General features: G+C 34.6%; 1 protein-coding gene across 1 annotated transcript; it reads left to right on the top strand.

Moving 5' to 3' along the window:
• Positions 1–709: 709 nt before the first annotated feature.
• On the top strand, positions 710–12,450 carry ciarta (circadian associated repressor of transcription a). The gene is given in 6 exon segments (NM_001327898.1): positions 710–938; positions 3,349–3,650; positions 6,204–6,279; positions 7,958–8,036; positions 8,158–8,320; positions 10,655–12,450. Coding segments are annotated over 5 exon segments (1,077 nt in total). The 5' UTR covers positions 710–938; positions 3,349–3,350; the 3' UTR covers positions 11,114–12,450.
• The last annotated feature ends 983 nt before the right edge of the window (positions 12,451–13,433 follow it).

The raw sequence follows: 13,433 nt of genomic DNA, 5'->3' as shown, positions 1-13,433 counted from the left end.
ACAGACTCCTTTTTCTCACCCTTTCTGTTTGTTGTCAAAACTGAGAGATAAAGGGGCGTGGTTAAGTATGTTGGCCACGCCCAATACCTCAGACAGACGTAATCTGACGATTTAACTGAAAATAAACAGGAAGTGCATTTCAGATTTTCATTTTAGATTACAAGGGCAAACTATTTTGTTTCCTAATGACATGCGCAGATATGTTGTTCACCCCAAAATTAGCAATGTGGGCTAGCCAAATCATATGGTTAGCTTTAATTTCATTTATACTTAAACAAGGCATTTAACTGTTGTAGGTTTACTGTAAACACTGCTTTGCTTTCTATCAACTTGTATTGAATACATATCTTCAATAAAGTACCATTTAAAACATATAGATAGATAATTACTAAAATATCTGTAATGTCATCTCAAATTGAAAGCAGCATTGAGAGTAAACGTGTTATGCTCCCCCCCAAAAAACTGTCCCGTGTACACTCTCTTCCTAACGTGGAACAATGAGCACCATCTGTAAAATGTGACTCAATGCGTAGTATCTGCCTTTACACACGAGTGCCACGTGCGGGGAGGGGGGTGTGCAAACAGATATAATCGACCAGTCACGTCGCATTTGCACGCGGATTGGTTGCTATGCGGTCCAATCAGCGAGTCGCCTTTGATCTGTCAGCCAATGGGAGCGCGGCCTGCGTTGGCTTTTGTTCAGCACGTGTAGCTGTTCACATGTCGTCCCTCGCTGTAAAGTGACGTGAGTGGTGAAAGGAAGAGGAGAGAAGTCCAAAAATTCACTCAGGACAATAGTGCGTGCGATCAAGACAATCCTCGTAAGCAATAAACTTCATATAACCACTTTTAGGCGGACGAGCAACGCTGCAGGACGTGTGAGTGGAACCGGGCACGAGGTTGTTGTGGTACCGACCCAGAAACGACACAGCATCAAGGTAAGGGAATGCCTGCGGTTTTTTTTATCTTGTAAAAATATAACAAATTAATCTGTTATACACCCAGATATCCTCCAAATGTTATCATCGACCTTGCTTTGCGTGTTTACGCCATACTAAGATGAATAATCCGTTTGTTTTGATAGCCATGTTCATTATTATTGTAATATTGCAATTTAATAATCTCGATTAAAATTAATATTTCATAATTTAAGTTACTTTCCCTTCTTTATGTTGATACTAGTAAACGCATATTTCATTTTCGCATCGCTGTTGTTTATGCACGTGTGCGATTTCTAAAAATACTTTACAGTATATATATATTTGAGTTATTATATTTATGTGTATATGTGTAACATTTATTACAGTTTATTAATTAAACGTGATCAGATGTATGGATAAACGACACACCCATATATAACGTTAGTGCAAGAGTTAGTCAATAAACACAAACGAATAGAGTGTGTTATGAAAATAATAAAGCTGTGTAAATGTTTAATACGTATATAACACACTTATCAATAATGTAATTTTTAAAATGATATTTCATATTAAAATAACCACCAAGCTGTCCATCTGGTGGAAGTTAATGTGTCTTAATGGCACCGCCTAGCTGTTTATTTTTATGAGGCACATGCCGTTGAGTGTGTTTTTTTTTCAGCGTGTATATTATGAAACCCTACTCCGTATTTATAGACGTCCATCTAAACAGCACTGTAGGCGTTATATAGCCCATGTTCATTTTATATTCATGTGCTTCTCAAAAGCCCTTTAGGTTGTATAGCTCCACGTTTTTTGAGACGCAGCCCAAATGTGGTGTTGTGGCTTTTCACCTAGTGATAGGAACATGGCGTGCTTCAAATCGGAGTAATTATGGTATCTCCGTGATCTCTCTTTTTTGGTTTTGGAAAGCATCCCGCGTTCCTTCGTCTGTTTTAAGCACGCTTTCCATTGCCAATTGTTTGTTAAGTGCTTAAACCTCTCTTGTTTCCTTGACTGAAAGAAACTGGATGTTTCTTTACATTTTTTTTACTTCAACAATACGTGTTTTTCTGCAAGTCCAGTCAGGCCAGAAGCTCAGCTTTCTGCGTTTCATGTTAACATATACATGTGTGTATGTACACAGTAATTACAAGGGTTTAACATTTTTGACCACTTTTTCCTTCAGGGAGGCACATAATATTACAGTACAGACTGTTATAATGTTACAGAAGATTTTAGTCTTACATAATATACTGGTAATTAAAACACACACACACACACACACCAAGTAGTTAGGATAAAACATATTAGAATGATTTCAGAAGGATCACGTGACACTAGGGCTGGGTTTATAAGCGATATATCAAATCGCGATTAAAATTTATGTCGATAACAATGATAAGCGCTGTTTGTTTTTTTGTTTTTTACTCTATTTTGTTCTAAGAACCAACCCAAAGCTCATTTAAGGCAAGTCATTTCACTCAGTGGCCGTCTTTAAAATGCCACTTGGCCATTCTGTCTAAATGGGGAAACATCAAATTCTTTAAAACTGTTTTGCCAGCTTATGATTACATTACATATTTGGAATCATCAATAGAATTGAACTACAACTGCCTCATAAGTTTCATTTCTAAATGTCCGAATCAAACAAAACCGGCATATTTTCAGGTTGCCCAAGCTAATGTGCATGTGCACTCGAAATGAACGAGATCACGACACCAACCTCATTTATAGTCGTGTTACACATTATTATCCTCTGAATAATGATCGTCTAATCGCATTGGTCCTCTGAAGTAATCAAACAAAAACAGGTCATTTTTAAGAGCTGTCGCAGAATTAAGCCACGGTTTACAGATGATTAAGCTGAAGCTTGACTACAAAATTAAATTGAGAATTAAATAGCAATATCTGTCAGAAAAATCGCAATTAGATATTTTCTTAAATGGCACAGCCCTACAGTATATATTAAAGAATATATTAATATCTTGAATGCTAAACTATATATATATATATATATATATATATATATATATATATATATATATATATATATATATATATATATATATATATTTATATATATATATATATATATATATATATATATATATATATATATATTTATTTATTTATTTATTTATTTATTTATTTATTTATATATATATATATATATATATATATATATATATATATATATATATATATATATATATATGAGGCCACTATATATTCTCTTCCATGTTTGTAGTTTTGACAAGGCTTTGCAAGCACAGACTAATATTGTGTCAACTAGCCCTTTCCTTTATTGTTATGCTCTTTGTTTACATTCTCTCAGACGGATTACAGGACAAAAATTGCTTGCTGTGATCATTTCAGCTTAAAAAAATCTGACACCTCACACATGTATATCCGTTTTCTCCTACCACAGTAATGCTATCACCGGGGAGTCCTTCCAAATGGCAAACACAAGATTCCCTTTCCTCCACCCCGAGTCTCATGTACAGCGAGAGTGAGCAGACGGAGGATGAATCTGAGGTCTTCTCCTCTGAAAGCGAGGCGGCGGGAGTTCCAAAACCACTTTCCTTAGCCAACGGGAGCTCGCCCAATTCAGATTCTCGCCTCAGATTTATGAACCAGAGGAGCAATAATGTTGTAAATGGGCAGACTGGGCCGATCTCAACCCCATCTGAGAGGATTTCTACAGAAGGCGACCTGAGGTTTGCGCGCAAAGTGAGTCTCAAAATGTGTTTTCTCTGTGATGTTTTTCTGTGTTGTGTTTTGGATTACAGTGTCAGGCTTACTCATAGATGTTTCGAAATCAGTTTTGAAATATGGAGTTCTGTAGTTATTTAATACATTTGTTCATCTTGAGAACATGAGAAGTTGATGTTAATAAAATTAGAGAGATTTCTGGAACACAGTTCATTCAAAACTAGTTTAGGATGCTTCAGAATAGTGATGAAAAATTAAATCCATATGAGTCAGGTTGTTTAAAGTCCCCATGAAATCAAAACTAACCATATGATTTTGCTAGCTCACATTGCTAGTTTTGTGGTGAACAATTCATCTGTGCATGTCGTCAAGAACAAAAACCCATCTAATCTTTAATTAAAATCTCAAAATGCACTTCTTATTTGTTTTTAGTTAAATTATCAGATTACGTGATTTTGAGATAATGGGCGTGGCTACGATTTTAACCACACCCCCTCGGGCTGTCAGTTTATGCAACAAACAGAAATGGTGAGCAGGAGGAGTCTGTTAGGTTGTAGAAACTCATCTAAAACCCCTTTCCTGATCTTTCTGAATGAAATGCCTACTTTACTACATCCAATCTGCTCGTAGTTGAAAAAACAAGCCACGCCCTGTTTGCTCATTTAAAATTCCGATTCTCTAGGAACTGCATCACAATACGGATAAAATAACGATCACAGCTTCCAGTTCATGCGAACAATTTTTTTTAATGACTGTTTTTTAGGGAGTTTTCACCTTTTTAATTGGAAAGGACAGTAGAGGTTACAGACAGGAAAATAATGAGAGCAGAGAGAAGGGAAGATTCTCCAAAGGACCTCAAACCAGGAATTGAACTCTGGTCGCCGTGAGCACCATGGTGCGATATGATGGCGCATTTAACCACTAGCCTACTGGCGCCGACTTCATGCGATCTTTAAAGGCTTCTGAAGAAAAAAGAAGGCTTTTTTTATGATGAATCGATTCATTTTGTATTTTATCTTCTTAATATTTATACACAAACATAAACGGACCTACATAAAAATTTATTTTTGGCCTTTATTAAGTGGATAGGACAATTTTTCAGACAGGAAGCGAAGTAGGGGCGAGAGATAGAAGGGGGGTTGGGTAGGAACATGAAATGTCCTCGAGTTGGGATTCGAACTCGAGATGCCCTGAAGTGCCACTGCACCGCATGTCAGCGCGCTGACCACCAGGCTATTGCGCAGACAACCAAGCCTACTTGATTCAAGAATGAATATCATTGGTTGTCATGTGTCATTCAAGTACGTTTGAGTTTCCCTGACCACATTTGTCTGCTGGTTAAATATTTAAATGTAACTAAACCAGCATGGGGGCAGCACTGTGGCTCAATGGTTAGCGATGTTGCCTCACAGCAAGAAGATCGCTGGCTTGGCCAGTTGGTGCTCCGGTTTTCTCTGCAGTTCTAAGACATGCGCTATAGTTAAATTGAATAAACTAATTTGACTATGTGTTAATGTGAGAGTGTATGGGTGTTTCCCAGTAATTGGTTGCGGCTGGAAGGGCATCCGCTGCGTAAAACATATGCCGGATAAGATGGCGGTTCATTCTGCTGTGATAACCCCTGATAAATAAAGGAACTATGCTGAAGGAAAATGATCGAATGAGTAAACCAGTATGTGTATAAACAGTTTAATGTTTCTTCTGTTAAACAGAAAATAAGATGTTTTGAAGAATGTTGGAAACCTGTTACCATTGACAATAATGGAATTATTATTACCATTGATCAATGGAATTCAATGGTTAACAGCTTCTAACATTCTTCAAAATATTTTCTATTGTGTTTGACAGAATAAAAGAAACTCATAAAGGTTTGAGGGTGAGTAAATAGCGAGTAAATTATTGTTAAACTATCTTTTTAATGTCTAAAGATGAACGAATATCATATTTAATGACTTAAGGGCGAGTAAATTAAAAGTTAAATTTTTTTTTTGTTTATTTTTGATCCTAAGGGATATTCCTCTTAGCCATACACATAAGCAGTGTTTTTGTTGTTGCTGTGCCTTTAAGAGGCGCCTCTTTGAATGTGAAATCCACTCCATGTGAAAATCTCTCACACACCAGCTAGCGAGTTTGCTGTCATGTCAAATATAGCTTGTAACTGGTGCACTTCAATATAAGCCTCTTTCAAAGAGTGTGACAGATGCGTACATGCTCAATACCGATTGAACCACTGATTTAAACCTTCATAAATTTTGTTCAAACTAGATGGATTTAGCATATTACATGACAAACATCTGACAGCCTTGGAGGTATCATTGACGTCTAACTGTGGGTGATCATGTTGTTCTGCGTGCAAGTGATTAATACCACAAAGCTTTGGAAATTCTGCATGAGTCATTTCAGTTCTGAATGGTACAATGTTTTTGTCATGCAATCTCAGCCTTTTTTATTTCGAACAGTTAAGAGCCTGAATATTCATGGGATGGTGTTCTGTATTTTTGAAGTGCTTTTCTGTTTTTTAAATGCAGCTGTGAGGATTTTTCTAAATATGTGTTAAAATGTGTCTTGCAGTGCTCAGAGCTGAATGGGTACATCAGGCCTCTAATAGAGCTGCTGAATGGATTGAAAACCGGACGATATGAGAAAGGTAATGAACAGGGGAAAATAAACGAATGCATGAAATTTGATTAAATGTGACAGAAAAATGCATTCTATTGCACTGGCCAACGTTTACTGACTATTTTATGAAATTAACTCAATTGTGGAGGTATTCAGTAACCAGTCACCAGAAATACTTATCATCCATTAAAGTTAAAAGGTGGTTTTTAATTGTATATTATTTATTAATGAGATGCTTTTGTCATAAAAATATATGATCTAATTCAAAGTGACCAACTGTACATTTAAAATGCTATATAAATTTGCTGTAAAAATTCAGTTTATTAAAAATATTTAAACTTACACTCATTAGTATGGCTGCAAGCATTTTTGGTTTTTAAAAGATGTGTAATAGACAACTATGTTTGGCTAAAACTAGGCAAAAATTGGTCTGTGAGTGAAGGTCTAATAGACCTCTAAAAGAGACTAGTCATCAAATTGAACAGAATGAATGACTACATGAGAAGTCTATTCTGTATTGATGACTAGTTTAGTTTTGGTCTGTTGTTATTGTATATTCATGTCAAATAGATATCTATGTTTGGATGTCTATTAGATGTCTTTTAAACATAAAGCTTGCTGGGAAGTAGCTTATTCGCTTTTGATATTAATGGTTCTTAAGCATGAAATTAGCATATTATTATGATTTCTGAAGGATCATGTGAGACTGAAGAGTAAAGACTCTCTGTTGTTTTTGTATATATATGTCTAATAAATGTCTATTTTTGGATGTCTATTAGAGGTCTTTTATACATTAAAAAATGCTTGCAGGGAAGTAGCTCAATTTCTATTGAAAACAATGTTTCTTAAGGATCACATTTGCATATTATAATAATTGAAATAATTGGATGTCTATTAGAGGTCTTTTAAAGATAAAATATGCTTGTCGGGAAGTAGCTCAACCATTTTCATTATAAATGTTTCTTGAGCATCAAATTAGCATCTTATAATGATTTCTGAAGGATCATGTGACAGAGTAAAGACTTGTTTTTGTATATTGATGTCTAATAGACGTCTATGTTTGGATGTCTATTAGATGTCTTTTAAATATAAAAAAATGCTTGGTGCGTAGTACCTTAACCGTTTTCAATATTAATTAATTATTAATTATTAATAGTTTCTTAAGCATCAAATTAGCATATTATAATGATAGCTGAAGGATCATGTGACTCTGAAGTGTAAAGACTGTCTTGGTTTTGTATATTTGCATCTATTAGACATTTATTTTTGGATGTCCATTAGATGTCTTTTAAACAGTAAAAAAACTTTCAATATTAAAGTTTCTTGAACATCAAATTAGCATATTAAAATGTTTTCTGAAGGATCATGTGACACTGAAGCGTAATGACTGTTGTTTTTGTATATTGATGTCTAATAGACATCTATTAGATGTCTTTTAAACATTAAATAAAATGCTTGCTGGGTAGTAGCTTAATTGTTTTAAATATTAATGTTTCTTGAGCATTAAATTAGCATATTATAATGATTTCTAAAGTATCATGAGACATTTAAGAGTAAAGACTGTATTTTTATTTAAATTAAATAAATCCTTAATGTACATGAGAGATTTTATAAGACATTTCCATCCCAAACCTTTGAACAGTAGATTATATTACTTTACAGGCAATCATTGTGTTAATTGTATTCCTTTGTTTCTTATTTGGCAGGTTTGAGCTCATTTCAGCAGAGTGTTGCCATGGACCGGCTGCGAAGGATTGTGGGTGTTCTACAAAAACCTGACCTTGGGTATTTTTACATTTTATTTTCTGCACTTTCACCCACTTTCACTACTGAGGTGATCCTCAATATTGTATCCAACGCATATTATGCACTTTTCTAAATAATATTTCTTTGTGTACATGCATAGGGAGAAGTATATGGGCACTCTTCTGCAGCTGGAGATGATGCTGAAGGTCTGGTTTCCTCAAGTTAGGCCTCAGCATCGTGACAGCACACACTCTTCACTCCACAGTCTCATGGCTAATCTGCCGCCACGCTGGAATCAGGATCAATTACACATTCCTGTCAAGGTAAGCTCCTCAAATGCCTGTCTAGAATAGAAGCGCAAAAAGGACCCCTTTAATACCCACTTTAACTAATTAAATGTCCTTTTTGCCTGCATGTTTTGTTGGTTCATGGGTGTGAATTTGTGACATTTATTGTCTATAACTACCACTTCAAGGTGACCTCAAGATGATGTTAAAATAATACAAAACTAGCATAAATATAGACAAATAATTAATCCTTAAAAAATTACTTATAAAAATTATACCTTTATTATTATTATTATTATTATTATTATTATTATTAAAGAACCACGATTCTTGCAGTCCTTGGAAAACATGGCTGTGTCAATAATAGCAATATTTTGATTCCAGATCTTGGCAAAATGTGTATTTTATAGAAAATGGAACTCTTTGCCATTTCGTAAATCTATTTTACACTTTGGTAAATAATAATAATAATAATAATAATAATAGGGTATATGCAGAAGGACTTTTAGTTTTCAGTAACTTGGGTAAATTGCTTCCGGTGAACTGTATGCAGTTACAAAATCAGCTCATATCTGGTGAAATTGTCTTCATTTCGCAATATATAATCACAGAATAACAAAATATTGCTATGTTTGATTTTTCCAATATCGTACAGTTCTAATACTTACGTATTTATTTAATTGTTTATTAATTAATTAGTGCTATCAAACAATATTGGGTTGCGATTAATCGGATCCAAGATAAAAGTTTGTGTTTATATAATCTACATAATCTGTGTGTACTGAACATATTTATGTATATACATGTAAAAATACATAGACATACTGTTCATAAAATAAAATATACATTTATTCAGTGTCACATATTTATTCAGTGTCACATGATCCTTCAAAAATCATTTACACACACGCACAAATAATTTAGAAAAATGTGAATTATTATTATTATTATTTTTTGGACGTGATTATTGTTTGACAGCACAAATATTTAAATTTTGTTTCAGGTTTGACCTGTAAAGAAAATAATCACTTAATAATCACACTTTTAAGCACTGCAGGCCAAATGAATTATGTAATAGTAATTATGTGGGTGTGTTGAATGGATATCAGAGGTTTCTTTGATGTGTGTGACACAAACAATAATAATTCATCACACAAAAAATCAGTTTAGCTTTTAAAGAATCTTTTAAATTCTGAGAATGATAGATTTAATAAAAAAAAAAAGCAACAACAGCAGTGGCACTATGTAAACAACTTTATTTTAAAGGGTTAAAAACTTTAAAACGAATACATTTTTGGTTGTCAACCTTTAAATGAATGTAGATGTATAAATAAATTATTAAATATTATACTTGTGTAATGCAACTTTTCCTCTATGGGCATTACTTTTAATTGATCCACAAGGATTAATCATCTATAGTAGCAGGTAACATTTTAAATATCACTTTTGATCGCTTTCTTCCTTGTTGTTATGAAACTCTTTTTGTATTGTTGACGTAACACTAGAACAGGCTTCTGTCTGTGCCGTCTTGAACTCAGTGCTTGCTTTCATTACTCTGGCTTTTATTCTCATGCACTGACTCGTTCACTAAACTGGTTCACGTTCTCTCTCACCGATGGCTCCAGTGCTGATTCAGCTTGCAAACTGCAGCCAACGTGAGCCAGACTAGTGCCAATGTGTTAAAAAAACTAGCCTGACAGATGCTCACTAATAGCCTGAAATTGGCTCACAGCCTACTGTCAGTGTCACTGTCCTTATAACACCATTTTTTGTGTGGAATTATAATTTTTTTTTTTACATTTTCAAATCAGAATTACTGTAGTGTTTGAATAAAGTATCAAAACAAATTTGTAATCTATAAATATAAACGGCTTGAACATTTTTGTGGCCTTATAAAGATTAATATGCACAGTGAGGGCCTTGGAGTCAAAACATGTTGAAATACTACAGGTAAAAGTGGAAACACTGAAGTAAAAACACTGCTTTTTTGTGCACCTGTCAATATTGAAACTTTTTGGCTTTTTGTGCTGGTTTCAGGTTTTCATTTCTAAATCTAAAAATCTAATTCCCAAAATCATAAAGAGCTTTGTTGCCAGATACAGCATGTTTATTAAACACTGATAATAAAGGAATCTATAATAATAATCAAATAAAATAAGGACTGAATAGCGAATAAAAATATATAATTTGACAAAAATTAGTACAGTGTAGATTACTATATACAATATTTTATGTATACCTATATTATTTGTTAAATGTGTGCTGTTAAATAAGTGTGTGTGTGTGTGTGTGTATGGATAAAAAGGTTTCTTTTTCTTTCTCACTACCTGCAGTGTCTTGCTCTAAATTGCATCATGTTTCCTTTTGCAGAAGCGCAGATTAAGTTGGTCCGACTCCGACTCGCAAGGATCTTCAAGCAGCAAACGTTTCCTAGAGGACGATCGAGGGTCGAGTCCCAGCGACACCAGCTCATGGCTCAGCAGCTCTGAGCACACATCAAGCGAACTCGACGACGACAGTGCGATCTGCACACACACAAAAAACAAAAAGACATCAGAATCCAAACTTGTCGAAAACGCCCACCTGCTCATTACGGAAAAGACAATCTCCGTAAAGGAAACCCTTGGGACTGCAATAGGAAGACCACCTCCGCTTGTAATACCGCCGGCGGCCACAGGGGGCAGCGTTTTAGGCACACAGGACTGTTCAGTGTCATCCACAACTCCCACTTCTGACTTAACGGACAGTGGGAATGAATCCGTAAAAGCAGAAGGACCAAAAAAACAGGTTATTCGTAAATCGCATCGCACAGAAACGTTACGCACATAACAGTTTGCCGTCAATTTTTTGTTTGTATTTTTCCTCCAGCCTATCGATATTGGGAACTCAATTTTTTTTTTTTCAGAAGGCTTTTATTCAGTTAGTCTGACTTTACATTCTGCCGCATTTATGTACAACATACATGCTTTCATATAAACAATACAGCATAACAATTTGTCTTATATCTTTACGAAAGTTTTCAAAGGTCAGAAAAGTGTCTTAAAACGCGCAACATAGGGACAGCTATGAAACACTGCTGCACTGCCTTTCAGAATGACACAGGCTTCCAACGATATCTGCCACTTTACAAACACGGGGCGTCAGATATCGACGGTTTAATAAAACATCCAGAAAACACGACTGCGATCGCAATCTACCTTAATGTCCTTCGACTTGAACTGAGAACCACTTTTTAACATCGGATGAAACAGAAGTACATTCTATCGGGCGGATATTTTTTATTTATTGCGTCATTACTTGAAGATACTGAAATCACTTAAGCAGCCTTAAAACGAACGACCTTTCGAAGAGGCCATATAAGGTGGGCCATGGGTTATGATAGCTCAGTGTTGTATATTTATTACGAGGCGAAGAGGATAGTCCCAGGAGCATTGTAAAGTATTCTATAATTACAAGAGCAAATTATCAGTTTATGGAAATAAACGTTTGCCAAAAACATTTGCACATTATTTTCTTACGCTTCCATGTTGTTATTATTATAGCTCATTTTGTCACTGAAATCTAATAGATTGCACAGCTAGCTTGTACTCACCCGAAAAACTTTTTTTTTGATTCGGAATTTGATGATTATGTCAAAATAAAAGTGAATTATTAGTATACAGAGTGTCTCACACTGTAAAGATCACACTGAGGAAGACTAGACTTATTAGTAGAATTTATTCTGACATTAGAGATGCAGTATTTGGTAGTAGCTTCATGAGGATTGAGGAATAACCGTGTTGGTATGTTGACTGAGAAAAGCATGTTGTCACTGTCATGTTAAAATACACATCTAAGTATATTGGAGGAATCATAATGGAGATTGTGCTATAAGGGAAAAGCCTGTATGAAGATATGTATTGTGATTTAACATTTAATGACACCAAATGGCTTCATCGGTTGTGGAGGTAGCATTTTGAAGATTTATTATTATTAATATTACTCTTATTTGTTTCAGAAAAGTCGGCCATTGTAGCACAATTCTTATTCTGTATTCATATTTTCAAGCCCATTTTCTCTTGTACGTCATTTCTTATTTTATAAACGTTTTTTTGTCCAGGTTGCTGAAATGTTTTTCAACATGCTCCACTTTTTGATATCATTAAATGTTGAGAAAATTTCTTATATTTCATTTGTCCTTGGTTTTTTCTATTTCTCTTTCTTTTTTAGGCTTCAACATTGATGTAATAAACAAAAAAATAATAAATATATAAATGGTAAATATATAAATAAATATGTAGTAGTTAATAGGGTTTTTGCAACTTAAAATAATAATTGTTTTCTTATTCAATGTATTTTAAGATAATATTTCATTGTGTAAACTTTAGGAGGCATTCCTCCACTTTTCAGTATCACACAATTCTTTGTATATATACATCATACACGCCTTCACTATTACATCATTACTAAATTAAGTCCTTGTTGAAATAAAGCATTACCTGTACTTCTAACCTCATTTGCAATTCAAAGCTATTTTAGGTATATATAGGTAGCTGTTAAAACATATGCCTTCAGTTTTAAACATGCATTTATTTGTGTAGTTGAATTTCATCATATTTTTATCCATTAACTTAAATATATTCATGAAATATGTAAAATGTTTGCTTTATTAGCTATTAATATGAGAGTTGGTTAGCAAGTGTGCTTGCTGGTTTCCCCTGTCCGTGACTGACCCCTATTGGTTGCCTGCAGGTTTCATGTTTTAAACAATATAAATATACACTCACCGGCCACTTTGTTAGGTACACCTTACTAGTAGCCGCTTTTGCCTTCAGAACTGCCTTAATCTTATAGGGCATAGATTCAACAAGGTACTGGAAATATTCCTCAGAGATTTTGGTCCATATTGATATGATAGCATCACGAAGTTGCTGCAGATTTGTCAGCTGCACATCCATGATGTGAATCTCCTGTTCTACCACATCCCAAAGGTGCTCTATTGAAATAAGAAACCTTGGATGATATGCGCTTTACTCAGGTAGGCTGTGGCGTTGACACAATGCTCAATTGATACTAATAGGCCCAAAGTGTGCCAAGAAAATATCCCCCTCATCATTACAACACCACCACCAGCCTGAACCAATTATAAAAGGCGGGATGGATCAATTCT

This window comes from Danio rerio, chromosome 19, assembly GCF_049306965.1.
Source record: "Danio rerio strain Tuebingen ecotype United States chromosome 19, GRCz12tu, whole genome shotgun sequence".
Classification (NCBI taxonomy): domain Eukaryota; kingdom Metazoa; phylum Chordata; class Actinopteri; order Cypriniformes; family Danionidae; genus Danio; species Danio rerio.
Note: the sequence above shows the minus strand (reverse complement) of the source record. Positions and strands in the feature narration are given on the sequence as shown.